Here is a 20529-nt window from a genome sequence, read left to right on the forward strand (position 1 = left end):
ACTTCTTATATATCTAGAAAGTGATACATCCGATCCCTCATGATTATGGCCCAGAATACAACCAGAATTAAATATGGGATCAACAAAAAAAAGCTGAAAACTATTAAAAAAAATACATCAGCCAAGTACAAAGAAGAGTCAGTTTGTCCGTTGGAGGATATCCAGCTTAGCTCTAAGCGTCGAGGAGATGTCTGAAGCAGAAGGGGATCTGTTTCCCGCGAGATGAAGTCTTGAGTTGCGCTTTCTCCAAAGGGTGTAGATGCATCCTTGGAATTTGAGCTTCATAATGAGAAGGAAGATTTTGTTTTGCATGTGGTTTTTAATCCATCTAACAAAATCTATGTACCGGGTAAATGGCGTTAGATGGACCTTGTTTGTGAAGAAAGACCAAACATCAGAGGAGTAAGTGCAATCAAAGAAGAGATGTTCTCTTGTTTCCTCGCACTGACCACATAGAAGGCATTCCGATGGCAAATTTAAGCAACACGAACACTTAATTATAAAACATCTAACACAATCCATGTACTGCGTAAATGGCGTTAGATGGACCTTTATTGTGAAGAAAGACCAAACATCAGAGGAGTAAGTGCAATCAAAGAAGAGATATTCCCTTGTTTCCTCGCACTGACCACATAAAAGGCATTCCGATGGCAAATTTAAGCAACACGAACACTTAATTATACAACATCTTATATTAGTAGAGCAGGTGTTACTTTGATGGTGTGAGTTACAGAAATACTATTCATGCTCATATGTATTCGAGTTTGATATCACTTTATAAGATTCTAACCAGCAATGGCTTCCGTTCGTGAACCACATAGTTATCAGTTAAGTAGACAATATAATTCGGATCACATGTATGATGTATACATATTTTTCACTAGGAATAAGCAACCCTAGGTGTGTGAATTAACCTTAAAGCTTTATACAGTGAATACATCATTTATTTTATTTGAATATATTGCATAGAAAACCATATTTATAACAAATGGCTGGTATAGCTATACAAACATTTTAATACCAAGTTAGCCGATATAAGCTTACAATACTAATATAAACTACCTACTGCTTAGACAGTAGTCTCAAAATATAGTTACAATAATTATTTATTTAGTAGTTCCAGAAAGTAATTACAAAGTAAATTACTATTCGAGTCATAAGTTTTTCATTTACCAGAAAAAATTATAATCTCAACCCTGACGACATCTTTGACCAGCTTCACAACCAGGTGTATATGGGTTAGCCTGACCCATGCATTTTCCCGGTGCACAACCCTTGTTATCTGCTTCCATAGCTCCAGTCCCTATTTTTGCGGCTTCGGTTGTGCTCATGACAATACATATAATGGCTATAAGAGCCAATGATAAAACAAGTGTTTTCTTGGAAACAATCATTTTCTTTGGGATGATTTGCCTTTTTTCTAATGAACATTCGTGCGGTTATATAGTGTGAATTTTTATTTGCTAATTAATGAATGATTATAATAAGTTTAGTTTGCCGTAATCTTTGGATGTTTTGTTAGTTTTATGCATTGGATGCATGTGAACCACACTAATTATTAGTTTTATATAAAAATAGTGAAAGCATATACGTCGATGATTGTTTTTTAAACACATTCAACAGAGATTGTATTTCGTTGGAAATTTTTGGTGGATGAAGAAAACTATTTTTAAATAAATGAGAATTTTGGATTTAATTAGATTAAATAGCTTGTGTTATTTTGTTAAATTTAACCAAAAACTGTAAAATCAGTAATACAAACACTTAGTGGTGTTGTTGAATAAGATAATTTAATAGAATTGAGTTGAATTTAAATTTAGAACTAAACCCAATGTGTTTTGTTTTTTGACAAAGGGTTTTCACAATTTTATTGGATTGAGTATTCTATACATGAAATTTAAATGCTTAAGATCCCATGGTATTCAATATCTTTTGGATTTTATTAGAATTCAGTTATGCTGAATATAAGCGCTCTCTCTCCCCCTATTGTTAAAATTAGGGCTGTGTACTCTTTTCTGGAGATGTCTTCCAAAATTAAGAGAAAGAATGAGTCGCAAGCACCATCTCTGATTACATCAATTCCCGAGGACATCTTAGCTCGTGTTCCAAGGTGCGAGTATCAATCACTCTCCCTCGTTTCCAAGCAGTTCCGGTCACTTGTTTCTTCACCTGAACTATACATAAGACGATCCTTATTAGGCTTCAGCGAACACCGCTTATATGTTTTCCTCTATGACGACAAATCACGTGATCAAAGTTTGTATGTTCTCAGCCGGAAACCCAACGGCAAATGCCGCTTGGTCCTTATCCATTTGGTTCCCGCTATGAATCCTGAGGCGAGATTCCTCGCTGTAGGCTCGAGCATTTATGTAATTATGTGTTTGGTGGTGGGAAAGAAGATAAGACGAGAGATAGCGTGTTAAGAATTGACTGTAGATTTCACATTGTGGAACACCTCCCCAGAATGCCTGTGCGCATGTCTTATATAGTTGCTGACGTCATCGATGGGAGAATCTACATAATAGGAAAGGACTACGACGAGTGGAAGCAGAGGAAGAAGAAGGTGATGGTGGTGTTCAATATAAAAGAAAAAATGTGGGAGCCTGCGATGATAATACCAGACATAGGTCTAGATGAGGATTGGAATGATTGTGTTGTGATGGATGATAAGATGTACATGAGGGATTATCGTAAAGGCTTTGTTTACAAGCCAAAGGAGGGTAAATGGGAAAGGGAAGATATGCTGAGTTCTAAGATGGGGAGTGACACGTGTGTCCTTGATGATGTATTGTACTATTTTGATAAGCTGGAGTTAAGAGCACATGATTCAAAGCAGAGGTGTTGGGGTGTGGTTAAAGGTTTGGAAAAATTGTTGTCTAAGACTTGTAGTTCAGATTCAGAAAAATTAGTTCAGATAAGTACTGCGAGCTACGGTGGGAAACTGGATTTGTGTTTTTCTAAAGAAAAACCGTTTTATTCTAAAGGAGTTTGGCGGGGCAGAATATAACGAAGATTTCGTGTGCAGAGATTTCGCTGGAAAGACGTCAAGGAGGAGAGATTTTGGGTAAAGTTGAGTGGTGTCATCGGCTTCTGATTGCTAAGAATGTTATGGTGGGAAAATTGTTAGTTGTTTTTGTCTGATGCTAGGAACATAGTCGAATTTGAGAATCCATAACAAAGTGGTAGATCTCAGCACTAAAGTTTATTTGTTTTGTTTTTATTGTTTTATCCAAATGACCAAATGAGTTTTCTATTTCGTTATCCTAAATGGATTTTAATGTAGTTTTTAAACTAAAACTGTTATGTACCAGATTGTGATCGACATAACCGGACCAACCAGGACCGTACTGACCGCAGGAGATAATGCTTATCGACTGTTGTATTTATCCACTTAGGATAAACACGACCTGATGTATATATATATATGTAAGACCCCTGGTCGAGATTAATAACAAAAAACATGTTTTCCCACTTAGTTTCATAACACGTTATCAGCACGAGACTCTGAAATTACGAGCTACCTCAAAAACCCTAATTGACGACGCCAATTCAAACAGCTCTTTCTCTCAAAACCCTACAGATCCAGACAACGATTAATATATCAAATTAAAGATCTTGACGAGACGAATCCAACGCCGTTGGCCTCGCCTCTATCTGACTCCGGACGCGCCCTCACGCTCTATTCTAAGACGCGCCGTCAAATGACCTAAAACCCTGAAATTCTAAAACTCATCCGACGACTTCAAAACCGTTCGTTTTCTCAAACCGTAAGGATCCAGACGACGTGTAAAATATAAAATTGAGGCTCTTGACGTGAAGAATCCATCACCGCAAACCTCGTATCAATCCGATCTCAAACGCGCCCTCAAGCTCCGTTATAACCAGCGCCGTCAACTGCCATAAACCCTAATCTCTTCTTTTGTTTTACAATTTGTGTTTAATCATTATTCTAACTTGTTTTTGACTCTTGTGTTTAAGGTTTAACCAAGATCAAATCCTTGATTCATAAATTCCATTCAACCCAATTGGAGGTTAAGAAGAGGCGACCAACTCCTGATCTGTTCCGGTCATGCAGTTCGCGATCCGACTATTTCCTGCTCTCGGTGGTCCGGTTCTACAAACATCAAAGTTTAGGTAATTAAAATTCTGAAACCTAAAAGAGAATCCATACTGAATTTGGTTGATTGATAAAGGTTTAAGGCCACTAAAATTTGCAAAATTCCAAATCCTACGATAATACATCCCAAAACTCTTTGAGTAAGTTGGAGCTTTTAAGTTCAATAGAGATTGTTTCTAACAACTAAACTCAAAACCCGAATGGTTTTGAATCTCACAGCCTGATCTATTGATCTATAAAGTAACTAAAACCCTAAATATGACCTATTATATATTATGTTCTAAAAATTAATTAAAATTCATGATAATCTCCTAAAAATCCCAAAGTTAGTTTTCCATCATCAGAATCCAACCCATTGATCTGGAACTATGTGGAAAATGATTTTTCGATTTCTGGTCAGAAATTGACCTCTTCAAATAAATTCCTAAAATTAATTAAAACTCACCAAAACTCATGATAAATCCTAACTAAGAAACCCTATAAGTAGTTTCATCAAATTCGTTTTTAATCACATAGTCATAGTGTAAATTTTTCATATCGAAAAAACTGCATAAAAAGTGTGTGATTGTTTGAAGCGTTTGAATCACCTAGAAACGATTGTTAGAATCTCATTCTGATTTTGGTTGAATCATTAGAGATTGCTAGAAAAAATTCGGATTTTTTCAGATTGCTAAATTGCAAATTTTACTTTTTCTAAAACTTTCCGGTTTTGTGAAAATTGACTTTTATGGTTTCTGAAAATTTCCATATTAGTATTAGAATAATGGAAGATTGCTAAAACTTGTTTAAAACCATAATTGAATGTTTCCAAATTGCTAGAATGCAAAATTAACTTTTCTAAAAACTTCCGTCTTTGAGAAATTGTCTTTTATAATTTGCTGGAAACTTTCCATTTTTCTTTTGAAAGATTAGAAAAATGCTATAATTGTTAAGATTGATCTGTTTTTTTTTTTGAAGTCATATAATGACTATTCAGATCAATGGTTTCGAAAATAATTATTAAAAAGTGAAACCCTATGTTTTCGATACCCTAAACCCTATTTTATTTCTCTAGAATCCGATAACATTTTAAATAATCTAGAATCAATAGTTTGATCTGATTTTATTTTTTTTAGCTCATCTTGATCATATAGACAATGATTGCTAAGGTTGCATCATGAAATAATTTTTTATTGTTTGATCATATGAGAAAATCGGATTGCTAGTTTGAAAGAAAAATCGGATTGCATTGCATAAATTCAAAGCTCGAAAGAAACAAAAGTCGCATTGCTATATTGACTAAAAATAAATCGGATTGAATTATATAATTTAGAGGTTGAAAGAAACCAAATCACATTGCATAATTACAAGGTTGAAAGAAACCCAAAAATGTATTGTTTGAATCCGATTATAAGTCAAATAATAAGACTCTAAAATCTATATTTTCAGATGTCGATATTGGATTATCCAGCCCTTAATCTCTCTGGAGATAATTATTTAAAATGGGCCAGAACACTGTAATTGTCCTGAAGATAAGAGGACTTGACAAATCTATCATCAAAGGCGAATATGCAACTGAAAATGAAAAATATGGGGCATTAACAATTATTCGCCAACATTTCACTGAGGATCTCAGAGATCAGTATCTAAATATTGAGAACCCTCTAGACTTTTGGATAGAGTTAAAATCCAGATACACAATAGTGTTATTACCAAAGGCTAGACATGAGTGGATAAATCTCAGATTTTGGGACTTTAAGTCCGTAGATGAATATAACTCAGTTCTAGTCAAAACCGTTTCTAAATTGAAACTATGTGGTGAAGAGGTAACAGATGAAGATTTACTAGAAAAGACTTTCCTCACAGCTGATCCAAGGGATCTATTGTTACAATATACCTACAGAGAAAAAGGTTTCACCACTTATACTAATTTGATCTCGTATCTATTACAAGCTGAGAAGAATAGTGAGATGCTAAAGAAAACCAGTGAGATGAGACTTCCTGAAACCAATAAGGCTGGAGAGAATAAGGATGAATCCAAAGAAGCCATGGCCAAAATGATAAATGGAGTGGCCGGCTTATACATTGCCTAAAGAATCAAGATTTCGACATTCTGATTTTATGTTTTAATTTGTTTGTCATTTACAATTTTATTATAAGAGTTGTTTTAGTTTTATATTACCTTGTTTGATTTGCTTGATAATTTCTTGATTGATAAATGACAAATGAAAATTTAAAAATGAGTATAGTAAATTAAAATCATCCGACCAAAGGCATTGCCAAAAGAAGGCATGAATTATTCACCCAAATAAAAGATCCATTTGCGTTATAAAGTTTTGAAAATGAATGGTTTCCACATTGAACCAATGTGAAAAGGAAATAAAAAGTTCCTTTAAAATTATAAATAAAAATCGTCCAAGGCATAGAAATGGCCGAGACTATACTCCTGACTGATCTAAACTATGCTAAAAGATCAGTATGATAAAGGCAAAAGGCCTAGGTAACCAGATAGGTTGACCACAAAATTTTATACACTTTATGGCATGACTGCACTAGCCATCCATGTCTTTAAAATTGATGCAAAAGATTGATATTGCAAAAGGCACAAAAGAGTTATCCCAAAGAATCTCACGTTGTTTAACATGTACACAAGGGAAACTCATAAGGCTATAATGTTCCAAGCATCTAAAAGATTTATAGCATGTTCATGAGGGGGAGAAATGACACTCTCGTGGTCCATGAACAACACTAAAAATCCGATTGACATGGTCTATGACCATGATAGAACTTGGCTGAATTCTTTGTGATACAAAGATCACTAGCTAATGTTTGGGAACACATGGATTTACATGTAATAAAAATATGCATCAGGCCATATAAAGTGAGCATAGATATTCTCATCTAAGAATGATAAAGGGTCATGATCCAGACATAGACCATCCTAAGAGATTATGTATAGACCACCACAATAATATGTGCCGTCTAGGATGAAATCTCATAAAAAGATGAGATAAGATTGGGAATATATGTTGGATATGAGAATGCTTTCTCCCACGATTTTATAAGAAACCTTGAGCCAAATATGGGTGATCAGATTAAGGCCAGGTTTACGGATTGCATTATTAAATCCGACTATCCAACATCAGGGGGAGAAAGAAATAAGCTGGTACAAGTATAAAGAAATGGAATGGTATTAACCATCCTTGTCTTGGCAAGATCCTCGGACCAGAGAATATGATTTAAGACGTCCAAAGAAAGATCATACAAAGCTAGCTAAAAGAATGCCATACAGATTAGACCCGAAAAGAAAAGAAAAAGAATGACTAAGTCATACCAGCTTAAGCACCACGAAATTAATGTCCTAGAAGAGACATAATCAAGTTGCTATAGAGTCTAAAGATAGACAAATATGTTCCATAAGATAAAGAACCTCGGAAATGAAAAGAAAGGTGCATAGAAATGACATATCCGAGGTCATAAGGGAAACCATACCAGACATTGAGATAAGGCTGCGCAGCTAAACATCTAAGGTACCAGACCATGTAGTTTGGGACGCCAAACTGCAAGGTAATGAAGGTTCTTAGTAAGAAGGAAATCTCTAATCGATTAGTTCATGTCTGGAACACAATGGAACCATACATATAAAAGAGTGTCGACACATACACACATAAAAGATAAAGATGCATAAGGAAATAGCACTTGAGTTTAAAATATATAAGCGAGGATCAGAACCCACGAGAATACAAGAATGCATTCATAGACTAACAGAAACCGTGGGGATTTAAAGAAAGGTTCAAAGAATCTATAAAAGAGATGGGTGTATTGACCATATATAGAAACACCATCTGATAATAAGATAAACCAGTGAAAATAGGTCATGTGTGGGAAATGAAAAGAAATCGTGAGACATGGACTAAGGTGTTCATATTCCTACTTAAAGCATTCAAAGAATGGCTTGATTACACAAGGATACTCACAGAGACCAAGAAATAGATTATAAGGAGATATACTCCTATGTGGTGGATGCTACTACAAATTCGAAAAGGTCTGGATATAAGTAAGAAAGAAATGTAGTAAGTAGCATATTGATCACTGGATAAAGAAATGATAAAAGTATCAAAAAGATGAGAAAAAAAATTCTCATAGAATAGTTTTGTTCCTAAACTATTCATGGACTGAAACAAGACAGCTGCAAATGATAATGAAAGACTAAGAAAATATTTGTACAATCAGTCCATAGATCCTTATAGATGATATTATAATTCTTTGTGTTTATGTTTATACCAAACCAACCTAAAGAGAGGTTCAATGGTTCAATGATACAAGTTATCGATTGATTTTGGACAGAATATGATGGGACTAGAAACCTTAGCCATATATGAGTATATTGGCGTGTGATGACAAGGTCTATGACTTAACATGTATGTTTTCGAAAACATAGCATTGTCTACGACAAAATGAAAGAAGTCATGAGACATCATCCAAAGATAGTGACCAGAAGAATGTCTGAGTCAATAATAAAATAAAAGTGTCCACGGTATGGCAAAGCCATGAGACTAGAGAAACCGTGGGACGTAAGAAGACATGCAAGAAAGATTTAATCGCAGGATAGAGGTACATCCAAGTACTGGTCGAGTACTATCCGAGTACTGATTGAGCATCATCCATCCGACTAGAACATGAAGACATTGTCGAGTGGTCAGCATCAAAGGAGCACGTCTTGACCATGTCCAAATGAAGTTCCAGAAGGCCGGCAAAATTACAAAATATTACAAGAAGCTCATCGGCCAGATAGGAATGCATCGTCCAAAGATCTACAGTGATGCATTCATCAGGGGGAGTTCATGTGTTGTACTCTTTTTCTTGTCCATGGTTTCCCATTTTGCCACATTGGTTTTGGGGTTTTCCAAGAGAGGTTTTAATGAGGCAACATTAAGCATGCAGCGAACCAGTACCGGATGTGTCGATCAAGGGAGAGTGTTATGTACCAGATTGTGATCGACATAACCGGACCGACCAGGACCGTACTGACCGCAGGAGATAATGCTTATCGACTGTTGTACTTATCCACTTAGGATAAACACGACCTCACTTAGTTTCATAACAAAAACAAGATTAAACACATCCTACCGTTTTTATTAGTATATTGATGGAAACGATATTTTGGCTACACGAAACAGAAACACATCCCAAAAAAACATTTTGATTCTTCATGTAAAAAGACGTAAGATTACGCTGGGATCCATGTCCCTGAAAGAAAATATCCCCCAAAATAAAAGAAAAAATTTGCTCTAATCCAGGGATCTGCACACAATGATTTATGTTACAAAAAGTTTGCACATCATAACATATGAGTAAAAGTCTCATTTATATATATATTAGTTTGAATATCTATTGAATGAGTTTTACTCATATGTTTTTATGATCATATGTATTTTTTATAATAAAAATTTTAAATTATTGATAACAAATTTTTAATGTGTTAGGAATTTATAATCATTGTTGAAAATTCAAATTATAACATATACAAAAATGTAATTTTTATTATATAGTTAGTATGATTGTTTATTTTATATTAATATACAATTAAAAATAAATGATGGATAATATAAAAATTGTTCTCAAATCTTTATTATTAAAATTATTTTATATATATATATATATACATATATGTATATTCCATATAAAATACCCAAATACATCCATTTCAAAATTTTCATTGAACAATAATTGAGACCTTAAATTTTTATTTTGAAATTTGTAGTGAATTTTAAAGAACAACTATAAATTATTAAAACTATTACAAATCTCACGTTGAAATTTTTTTAATAACGGATTTACAGTTTTTGTTATAAAATATACAGATAATCATAAAATTATATGATTAAGAAGTCTCGTTTAATAGATATATATTAAAATATATTAGATATCTATGTTAATATCATTTAAAGTTAATTAATCTATATAAAATATATAAAATGATTGTTTAAATTTATTTACCATACAATAATTGTAAATAGACAAAACGATTGTTTTGGCCATTTAATTATATATGTCGTTAATTATTTTTTTATTTAATAGATATTTATTATTTTGTTAGTTTTCTAATACCTAAGAAATATAAAATAAGTAATAATAAGTAAAAGCAGTTTTATATACAATGCTAGTCTTATATGATAACATCATACATATAAAACTGTTGTATACTAATTGACAAGCAGGGTAGTCACAAGGTTTTGTTTCATGCATAAATATTATAAAACTGTTGTTTATTTTGTTCAAAAACCAATGATTATCCTCGTAAACCTTAAAATTTTGGCTTGAAACTTTTATAAACTTATTTTGACTACTACTGGTCTTTGTTTAAGTTGAGACAATTGTGCGTATGAGTCCTGCTTTTGTGTTTGGTATGGTATCTGGTATTTGATTTCAGTTATTTCACAATCATAAAGTTTAACAACAAGACTTACACTCAGGAAGCATTTCTTTTCAGCAACATGGGGAATTTAACATCCATGTACGAGGAGGCTCAATGGTTAGTCTTGACCACTCCAATTTGTGAACTCAAACCAATATATTCCTCCTGTCCAACCTGACACAATTCATATGCTCGAGTTCTCTAGTAGTTTTTTTTTAACATGGGAGTATCCCGGGCCGAGTCCCAGACTAATCTCCAAGAAGAGGTGTAACCCACAGATAGATCATTTTTCCAGATTTTTAAATGGGCCGAAAGCATGGTTTATATCCGCGTGGCCATAAATCAGGGTAATCTGAGTAACAACGGATTCGAACTCAGGTCCCTTAGAGATCCTGGAACGCCATGTACCACCCGACCACTGACTCGTGGTTAAGTTCTCTAGTAGTTGAACATCATTAATCAATCATTAAAGACATGGCAATTAACTAGTCAACGTTTAATCACCACTACGCTTATAAAACAACTCAAGAAGACAAGCACAATTTTATAGCTTGGACGCGTGTGAACGAAGCTCATATGTTTCATCCTTTAGAAGCCCAAACTCATAAAAAGAAATTCAGAATTTCACTCACATAAACAACAGTAACTCAGGGTCAACAAATTCCTTCCTTTATACCTTTGACCCGAAAAGAAAAAATGTATATAACAAAAACATCATTTAATTTATATATTTGAACTTATTACATCCAAAGCCATATTATAACAAATGGTTGGGGTATAGCTATACAAACATTTTAATACCAAGTTAGCCGATATAAGCTTACAATGTTTATATCCGCTAGTTATTGCTTACAAAATTTATTCTCATAAATGTAGTTACAGTTATTATGTATTTAGTAGTTTTAGAAGTAATTGAAAATTTAGTTCTTACTCATTTCCCAAGAGTGAAAAAATCTCTTAATCTCAACCCGCACGACATCTTCTACCACTACCAGGTTCACAACCCGGGTTAAATGGTTCTTCGTCACTTCCTGTTTTGCATGTTCCTGAGGCACAACTCTTGTGATCTTTGTCCTTAGCTTCACTCCCTGTGTGTGCTTCAGTTGTAGTCATGACGATACAGATAATGGCTACAAGAGCCAATGATAGAACAATTGTTTTCTTGGATATAACCATTTTGCTTTCGGTAAATTTGCGTTTTTGCTAATGAACTATAACTACTCGTGCTTTTTATAGTGTGAATTTTTATATGCTAAATAAAGAGTGTTTCTAATGGGTTTGGTTAGCCGTAACCTTTGGATATTTCGTTGATTTTACGCATTGGATGGTAAACCACAATTTTTAGTTTTGTATAAAAATAGTGAAAACATCGATGTACTAAATAGAAATTAAAATTATTTTCTTTCCATTCCACAAATATTTTATTTCCTTGGCAAACTCTGGTGGATGAACTATATATAGTAAAAAGCTCTCCATAAATTAATGATATTAGGGCTACCATATTTGCTTAATTAATTATATGGTTATTAACTTACAAAAGGAAAAAAATATTTTTTTCAGAATTTTTATAAAATAATAAAATAGTTAATTTCAAATTACTAACATTAACTAAATTTGATAAATTTTACTTTTATATTATTTTATTATAGTAAATGATGTATATAAAATATTCTTTATAGAATCCAAATGTTGTTTTAAATATAATTTTACTAAATAGTATCAAACTTTATTGAAGTGTTAAGAAAATGTATAGAAAATTCTATTAAAAATATAAAATAAAAGATACAATATTTTGTATGTACTTATAATAGATATTTTTTTCAGCAACATAAACAGAATCATGTAAATTATTAATGTATATAGATATTAATAATTTATAGTTTAACTGAAACTATATATTTACATAGGGTTTCTAAAAAGTTATTATTTATTTATTTGTGTCTTGTTTTGAATTGATCCGATTCAAGATCGTAGAAAATTATTAATTTATCGTATTTAATCTATACAGTTTTTAATAAAAAATTGAATTCAATTATATCAAACAACGTGTTCATTTTTGAGTAAAACTAAACCAAATTGTATATTGTCTTCAAGGGAAAAAAATTATAGCAGTTGCTTTTCTTCTAAACTCAAACACATGTCATTTCTTTTCTAGAAATAAAATCCAGTATTTAATTCTAAATTTAATTAAGAAATTAATTTGAGGATTTTAAGACATAAAATTATTTAAACTTTTTGGTATTAAATTTTAGTTACAGTTCCAATACACCCTTAATAGTTAATATACTTATGGTGTTCAATTACTATAAATTTTAAAAGTTTCCATATACTCCCTCTATTTTTCTAATATAAATTGTTTTAGAAAAATTCTTTTTGTTCCAAACTACATGATGTTTCAGTTTTCTATATAAAATTTACTATAATATTATTTGATCAATAATAATATACATTTTATTTTATTATTGGTTGGATTATGTTACGGTAAATAATTAATGATGTTTTTGTTTAGAAAATGTAAAAAAAAAAAATATTTTTTTTAATCTGTGTACATGAATTTAAAATGAATTATATTAAAAACAAATCAAAGGGAGTATAAATTAACTTTTCTCCTGTTTTGGGCTCTAAGCCAGTTAATATTTTGTGTGGGCCTCATTAAATTAGAAAGTCTGTGAAGTCTCGACGCAAAAGTCACAATTACCCTTACGAATCCACGTCACTTTCATCTTCTCCGATTTAACCTTTTACAGGTTTCTTCCGATAATTCCTCAAACAGACAGGAACCAAATCAAAACCACTGGCCATGCTCAGATCCGGCCTCGCTTCGTTAATCGTCGATGTCAATTTACGGCGCACGTTACTTCCCCTCGCATCCTTCTCTCACCCTGCTCATCTTAGCCGTTCCTCACGCTGCGTTCCTCCTTCCCACAGACCTCTAAGATTTCGAATCCAGACATGTAACCACCGCCGTGTATCCTCGTATTCGTCTTCTTCGGAGAAACACGGACCATCTTCGTCCACCCAACGATCAAGCCTCGCGGGTCAAGAAGACGCAGTCACGGCGGCTCAGAACAGCTTCAACGGTCATAGCCACCTTGATGGAGACGACAACTCTTCACCGCAGCAACCCTCTTCCAAAGTTCTTACATTACCCACCGTTTTAACCATCGCTCGTGTGGCTGCCGTGCCACTTCTCGTCGCAAGTAGGTTTCATTAGTTGCAGGCAGCAAAACGTTGCGTTTCATCTAAAGTTGATTCCTTTTTTTTTTCTCTGCTGCTTTGTAGCCTTCTACGCTGATAGTTCCTGGGGAACGACTGCTACTACAAGCATCTTCATTGCAGCCGCCGTTACAGACTGGCTTGACGGCTATCTTGCACGAAAGGTACTTCCTTTATTACAAAACTCTATCACAGTGCAGTCTTAATGGTCAGATCATGTGCGTTTTCAGATGAAGTTAGGTTCTGCGTTTGGTGCCTTTTTGGATCCAGTTGCTGATAAGGTGTGCATTGTTTTAGACTTGTCTTTAGTGGAAGAAAGAATCATATGTTTATGATATGTATTTTGGGTTCTCAGCTTATGGTTGCAGCTACTCTGATCTTACTCTGTACAAAACCTATAGACGTTGCTGTATTAGGATCAGTTCCATGGTTATTGACGGTTCCTTCTATTGCAATCATTGGTCGGGAGGTAAGTTAATGTTGAAAGTTCATTCACTTGCAGAGTAAGTTAGCATGTCCTTAACTTATGAGACGTTTGTCTTCACGTAGATTACAATGTCTGCAGTAAGAGAATGGGCTGCATCTCAAAATGGGAAGCTTTTAGAGGTAAAGTTAAAATCAACAACATCTAGCTTTTTTTTTTGTTTGTTTGTTAAATGTTCTTTACTGAATCATGAAATGGGCATTGATTGATTGAATTGCTCACCAGGCCGTTGCTGTAAATAACTTGGGCAAGTGGAAAACCGCTACGCAGATGACAGCACTAACCATACTTCTCGCAGGCCGTGATAGCAATGTTGGATGGCTTGTAGCTTGTGGTGCTGGTTTGCTCTATGTATCAGCAGGACTGTCGGTTTGGTCTTTAGTCGTTTATATGAGGAAGATATGGAAAGTATTACTCAAGTAATCATATACCTATCAGTTTTGTTTTTTTTTTTGCTTTAACCTGCATTTGGATATAGAGAGGGTCTCAGTCATCACCTGAACAAACTTGAATGCTGAAAGTGTTGGTTGGCTTTTTCCCAACATAATGTAAAGTATGGTATAGTCTTGGTTCACAATCCTAATCATGGTGTATTGTAGATTGGTTTTGTACTGGTGTTCCAGTAAAACTTTTAGATTAATGCATCTATGTTCTTTCTGTTCATTGTACAAAGGGTGGATCTTATTAGCTATCAAAAAAGTTTGAGAAAACAATCTAAAAGAGACCAAAAGAAGAAACATAAGCCTATACATCTATTATCTTCTTGTCTTATTGGACTAAGAACTCGTTATATGAGAAGTCAGGACTGCTAAGTAGATCGAAATGCTTGCTTCCAAGCGTGTCTTTTAGTATCGTGATCTGACCTTCCTTGAGGAGTGTGTCCTCCTCCAATCTCTCCACCTCTTTCTTCAACATCTCCTTCTCTGACTCCAAATTTGTGTTTCTCTTTCTGCATTCCTTTACTTCCTTACTCATCTCTTTATTTTCCTCCAACACTTTTGTTAATGTAACTTTCATGCTAGTAAACTGTTTAGCAGCTTCTTGGAGATTGGTTTCAAGCTGCTTCACGTTCTCGTCCTTCTTCACCATCTGAAGTCAACATCATCATCATCATCAGAAAACACTCAAGGAGCTTAACTATTTACTTATGATGCGAGTCATGTGTCTCCTTATGAATTACCTGAATCTTGAGGTCTTTTAGTTGGTGTGTGTTTATTGAAAGCTTGTCTAAGACGTTCTGGATTTCACGTTGGAGAACTTCGTTACCTCGTACACTTGCTGCAACTTCTGCTTGCAGCTGCTCAATCTCTTGTTCCTTGCAATACAGTTTCTCTCTTAACAAACTCGTCACTAGAGTCTCTGCTCTCAGTTCAGATCTCAGGAGTTTCTAAAATCAGTTTAAAAAGTGAAACACTTAGCACAGCCAAACATGTAATAAACCCTTTGTTGAAATGAAACTCACCTCCACAGTTTGGTTGTTTTGCTCACTAGACATCAGTGATTCTGAGTTTGATGCAATCTCATTGGATTTCTCAAGCAACAAACTGTTGACTGTCTGCAAACTCCTCTTGAGGCTTTCAGTTCCACGCCGTATTCCATGGACATTCATCTCAGACTCAATCAGAAACTGCTCACTCAACCCATTACCCATCTCCTCAGATAATCTCTCTTTGATGAACTTGAGCAACTTGTAACACAGCTGCGTGCTCTCACTCAACATCGAAACCCCTTGGTCTTGCAAGAGGCATACACGCATCTTCATCTCATTGTCTAGCTTGAAAGTCGTCATAGTGCCATAGCTCCGCAAACAAGCATTCTCTACACGTAGTGAATCAGCTTCGAGCTTCATTGATTCCACCTCCTTTCTGAGTGAGAACTCAACCCCTGTCAACCTTATCTGCTCCATCTGCAATCTCTTCACCATATCTTCAGAAGGTTGCTTCTCAGTTTCCTCGGAGAGACTATCTCTAAGTCCCTGAATCGTCTTCTCTTGTTCCCCACATGTTCTAACCAACCTCGCAACAGATTTGTGCAACTCCTTGCACTCCATCTCCTTCTCCTCAAACTCTCTTCTCACACAATCAAGCTCTTCCGTAGCACCAGCGTAACTCTCTTGTAACTTGGAGAGGTTTTGCGTAAGATACACGTTTTCTTGACCCCTTTCCTCTGCTGTTTCACTCAACTCATTAACTTTCTCCTCCATGTTTCTCATCATATCGATGCGCTCGGATTCCTTTTCATGGAAAGTGGATACTTCTCTCTGGAGTGAGACATTATGCTCAGCGAGCTCTCTGACACGCTCTCTCAGCCTCTTCTCTTCTATCTGGAAACTCTCGAGCTTCGAAGTCCACTCTACTGACCTTCTATCAAGCTCTTTCTCCAGTTCAAACTGTAACTCGCTCTTCTCTTTCTCAAGTCTCTTTATATGCAACTCTGAATCAGTCTTTGCTCGTTTGATCTCTTCCTTAGCGGAAGCTCTTTCATCCATCTGTGACCGCAGAAGAGTTAAGACTTCCAAAGCCAAACTTACCCTCTCATCATCAACCAAAGATGATACGTCAAAGTCACTGTCTGAAAAAAGCTTCTGCTCTTGAGAAAGCAGCTTCACTCTCTTCTCAGCTTCTTTATACTTCTTCTCTAGCTCGCCTTCTTTACAAACATTCTCACCTTGCAAGAACAGCTCTTGCTGCTCTGTGTGGTGGTCACTGGTGTAATATCCATTCATCGGTTCTTTGTGGTCAGAGAATGGAACAAGATTGGCGTAAACATCAAAGTCTTTTGAGTCATAACTCGATGCCTTACTATGAGTGAGTACGCTTCTTGAAAGTGAAGGAGCTGATGCATCTTTCATACAATTTTCTTGGACATGATGTGATAGTGGTGAAGAAGGGGTTTGAACTCGAGGTGGGAGCCTCCTTCCTTTGACACTCCCTGAGTGATGATTACTGTGTGAAGAAGAAGAATCACTGTGTGAAGAAGAAGAGATCTTTTGCTTACAATGATGCTCTTCTCCATCAATGAAACGGTCCAAGACATGGGTAGAGAGATTACTAGAACAAGTTGGAGATGAATAATCATTGTACATGTGACCGTCTTCTCCTCCTTGGCTTCCCGGTGTAAAACATCTGAAACTTGAATCAATTCAGCAAAGAGAAACATTGATACATATCTTTAACAAAACAATGTCACACAAAGAAAATAGAGAAAGTAAAGATCATTTATTTTAATTTTTTACCGAGATGAATGAGTTCGCTGTTGACTGGTTCCATCAACGAGAAAAGCAGCGGAAGAAAGTGAACGGCTTCGTCTAAGAGCGTGGCCACCACCACCACTCTTCTTTGGACTAGTTTTTGATTCTTTTTCTCGGAGAATATGTTTATCAGTGGCATTACTAGATGATGACGATTTGAAAAAGAAAAGCTTCTTCATTTTTTGGTTGTGTGTAATCTCCCAGTATCAAAGCTTAAAAGAGTTTGTAAGAAGAGTGTTGGAAAGTGAAACCTACTTAAAACCACTTTGATTGCTTGCTTGCTGGATGCTGGATGAGAATCATTCAACGCATTTGACTCCTGATGAGTTAAAAATAGGAATCAAGATGTAGAACTTGTCAGAGAGCTTTATGACAGATCCGTAATTTACTACGAAACCCCAAAATCGAATTATATCATTTGTTGAAGTCGACCATCGAACCTGGGGGCGGAGAAATTGAAGAAGAAAGTATAGTACAGTTACGAACATTCGAAATAACAATAAATCGAAAAGAAAAAAAAAACAAAATCTATTGAAAGCACAACAAACCTTTGAAGTTAGGAGAGATTCTTCAGAATCGAAAGCGAAACCGAAACGGAAAAACCACGTTTTATGACGGCGTTACTATTTGAACAGCGATTCGGAAAGACATGTAGTGACGACGACAAACAATGTGGCCTTTCAGCTTTCTCCCGTGAGCGTTTTCTGGAAATTCAAATCTCTTCTTTTTTTCGTTGGGCGGATAAAAGCCCCTTCCAGAGGAGGAGCGGGCCGTTTTGAATTTTCTTATTGTGGGCCCATTTCTTTTACCTGTTTTTATATTTTCTTTTTCTTTTTTTAACAATTGTTAGCTGTTTTTATCACTTATATTGGATTTCTCTCGACCAAAGTTTTTGTTTGACATTTTTAGTCAGTACAGCAATGCCAAAACTATTTGATACTCATATAACCATTTGCACCCTCCAACTCTTCACTCCATTCATCTAGTAGAGGATAAAAGGAGCTTATCGGAACAAAATCACATTGAGCGAAATACAAAGAACACACACATATGCCTTATTGAAAGTTTTATTCATCAACCGACATGACTGGCTGGTTTATTAAAATATTAGAAGGCTTATTTCACTCGGTGATGGGCACGATAGTAACTCCAACGCTGTGGATGACATCACTAGCTTTCCCGTGGAACCCGACGATCTTGTGGCCATTCTCCCCGAGAGTGAACTTCTCACCCGCATCCATTCCAAACGGAGTTGACTCCCTTTTGTTCGTCTTGAACTGAAGTGAGATAATAGCTGGTTCATCCACTCCAAAGATCTTATCGTAGTATCCTACCAAGGCCGTGAGATACTCACCATCCTCAAGGACAAACTGAAAACACACTCAAAATAACAATGATAAAAATGTAAATTTAATTTAGGGAAGTATAATGTATTACAAAAATGCATCTTGTTGTTTTCAAGAAAATGACCTCTTCAGCTCCAAGTACCGTCTCTTTCCCATGTTCATCTCCAGGTACCAAGTCTGTTCCCTTAGTGTACTCAAACTTGACAAAGGATACACCGTTGTTACCTTGTCCTACGTATATCTTTCTTACACCGTCGTAAACACCATCATCCCATGCAACTCCTCCGTTGCCGCCTACCGACGGTAGTTTCTTGGCTGGTATAAAAGGTGCAAAATATGCTCCTAGAGCATCAATAGCGTCACCTTGTTGTCCATGGAATCCGACAAGGCGACAATCCTTTTGCTCAAGAACAAACTTATTTCCCTTTGTATACCCAAAGGATGATGTTCTCCCTTTTGATGTTTGGATGGTAAGCGAGGTGATGACGGTATTTTGAAAAAGGTTTGGCTTATCATAGGTTGCAGCCACCGATTTGATGTATTCATCCGGGAAATCAAGCACAAACTGCAACAACAAGCAACATCCAAGAAAGTAAATGTTTAACTGTAAATCATCTCTCTCAAATAGTCAAAGCTCCTAACGACTAGAAAACTCTCAGAATCACTAACTATACTTACTGTTTTACATTTTTACATATAAATATATAGTTTACATCTAAAACCATGGAGCTATAGTTTTTTTTAGATTATTGAACCAATCATGTATAGTGATAGAAGTACCTCGTTTGTTGTTCCTCCTTTCACTCCATGGTGAAGTTTCTCTGACTTGCAACCTTTGGCATACTCGAACTCTAAATAAGTGATACGATGATCATCTTGACCAATGCTCAGCCTTTTAACGGCGTCGAAAGAGCCATCATTCCAAACACGTCCCTCTGTACCACCTTGAGCATCCAGCTTGTACAATAAAGGTGTGAGAGAGGGAATTACAAAGTAAACTCCAATGGCGTCGAGGGCATCACCCGCACGCCCATGAAACCCTACGACTTTCTTTCCGTGATCCTCAAACTCGAACTTTGTACCATTCACAAGTCCGAGCAAGTTTGGACCAAACGTTGGAGACTTTCTACCCTTTGAAGTCTTGAAGACGAGAGATGTGATCACTTCTGTGCCAATGAGACCCACTTTGTTGTAGCTTCCCTCCACCGCTATGATGTATTCATCAGGGTGTTGAGCTACAACAAACTAGTGCATGCCAAAAGTTTCATTAAGTATAAATGAAATTATTGATGTATAAATTCAAGAATGGGAAGAATAAAAATATGGTAGTGGAGAACCTCTTTAGGGTTTTGATCTTTTGTCCCATGTTCACGTGTTACTACTTGGCCATCAACCTTCACGTAGTCAAATTTGATGTAAGTAATACGTGTGAGATCTTGCCCTACGTAGACTTTTCTTACACCTTTGTATACATCATCGTCCCATTCACTTCCTCCTTCACCACCGCGTATTGCCAACTTCCGGTAGAAATTCGCCATAGATCCTATAAAATAAATAAAATACTAATTATTAATTTGTTTTAAGTTCAAAAAGATTATAAATTAGCATTGTATGCCACTGTATAGTGGTAGTTATCAAAAGATTTAAAACCAGATCCCCACACCGCGATCTGAAAACGTATTCCTTTATCACACTATTTGGTTCGGATTTCCTACTACG

General features: G+C 35.5%; 4 protein-coding genes across 7 annotated transcripts; 2 read left to right on the forward strand and 2 right to left on the reverse strand.

Annotated features, from left to right (window-relative positions):
• Positions 1 to 2021: 2021 nt before the first annotated feature.
• Positions 2022 to 3007, forward strand: LOC108845295 (F-box/kelch-repeat protein At4g38940-like). Its single transcript, XM_056999070.1, has 2 exons — positions 2022 to 2260; positions 2356 to 3007. The coding sequence occupies exons 1-2, from the start codon at positions 2022 to 2024 to the stop codon at positions 3005 to 3007; spliced, it is 891 nt and encodes a 296-aa protein (XP_056855050.1).
• A 10251-nt stretch (positions 3008 to 13258) lies between these two features.
• LOC108843875 (CDP-diacylglycerol--glycerol-3-phosphate 3-phosphatidyltransferase 1, chloroplastic) lies at positions 13259 to 14877 on the forward strand. The gene is made up of 6 exons (XM_018617020.2): positions 13259 to 13714; positions 13797 to 13894; positions 13961 to 14011; positions 14086 to 14199; positions 14280 to 14336; positions 14440 to 14877. The coding sequence occupies exons 1-6, from the start codon at positions 13315 to 13317 to the stop codon at positions 14635 to 14637; spliced, it is 918 nt and encodes a 305-aa protein (XP_018472522.1). The 5' UTR covers positions 13259 to 13314; the 3' UTR covers positions 14638 to 14877.
• On the reverse strand, positions 14652 to 18213 carry LOC108845293 (uncharacterized). 4 transcript variants are annotated; one of them, XM_056999068.1, is made up of 6 exons: positions 18013 to 18212; positions 17720 to 17904; positions 17450 to 17605; positions 15677 to 17345; positions 15395 to 15601; positions 14652 to 15303 (listed from the first exon to the last, which is right to left on the reverse strand). In XM_056999068.1, exons 4-6 carry the CDS (start codon positions 17297 to 17299, stop codon positions 14983 to 14985), a joined length of 2151 nt encoding a protein of 716 aa, XP_056855048.1. In that variant the 5' UTR covers positions 17300 to 17345; positions 17450 to 17605; positions 17720 to 17904; positions 18013 to 18212; the 3' UTR covers positions 14652 to 14982. The 4 variants fall into 4 exon arrangements, with proteins under 4 accessions (XP_056855048.1, XP_056855046.1, XP_056855047.1 ...); XM_056999066.1 differs by having other exon boundaries at positions 17450 to 17783; positions 18013 to 18213; XM_056999067.1 differs by having other exon boundaries at positions 15677 to 17339; positions 17450 to 17904; positions 18013 to 18213.
• A 170-nt stretch (positions 18214 to 18383) lies between these two features.
• On the reverse strand, positions 18384 to 20477 carry LOC130504456 (jacalin-related lectin 22-like). The gene is made up of 4 exons (XM_056999069.1): positions 20148 to 20477; positions 19591 to 20055; positions 18935 to 19375; positions 18384 to 18834 (listed from the first exon to the last, which is right to left on the reverse strand). The coding sequence occupies exons 1-4, from the start codon at positions 20346 to 20348 to the stop codon at positions 18586 to 18588; spliced, it is 1356 nt and encodes a 451-aa protein (XP_056855049.1). The 5' UTR covers positions 20349 to 20477; the 3' UTR covers positions 18384 to 18585.
• Between the last annotated feature and the right edge of the window lie 52 nt (positions 20478 to 20529).

The sequence above is a fragment of the Raphanus sativus genome, unplaced genomic scaffold (genome assembly GCF_000801105.2).
Source record: "Raphanus sativus cultivar WK10039 unplaced genomic scaffold, ASM80110v3 Scaffold1593, whole genome shotgun sequence".
Taxonomy (NCBI): Eukaryota; Viridiplantae; Streptophyta; class Magnoliopsida; order Brassicales; family Brassicaceae; genus Raphanus; species Raphanus sativus.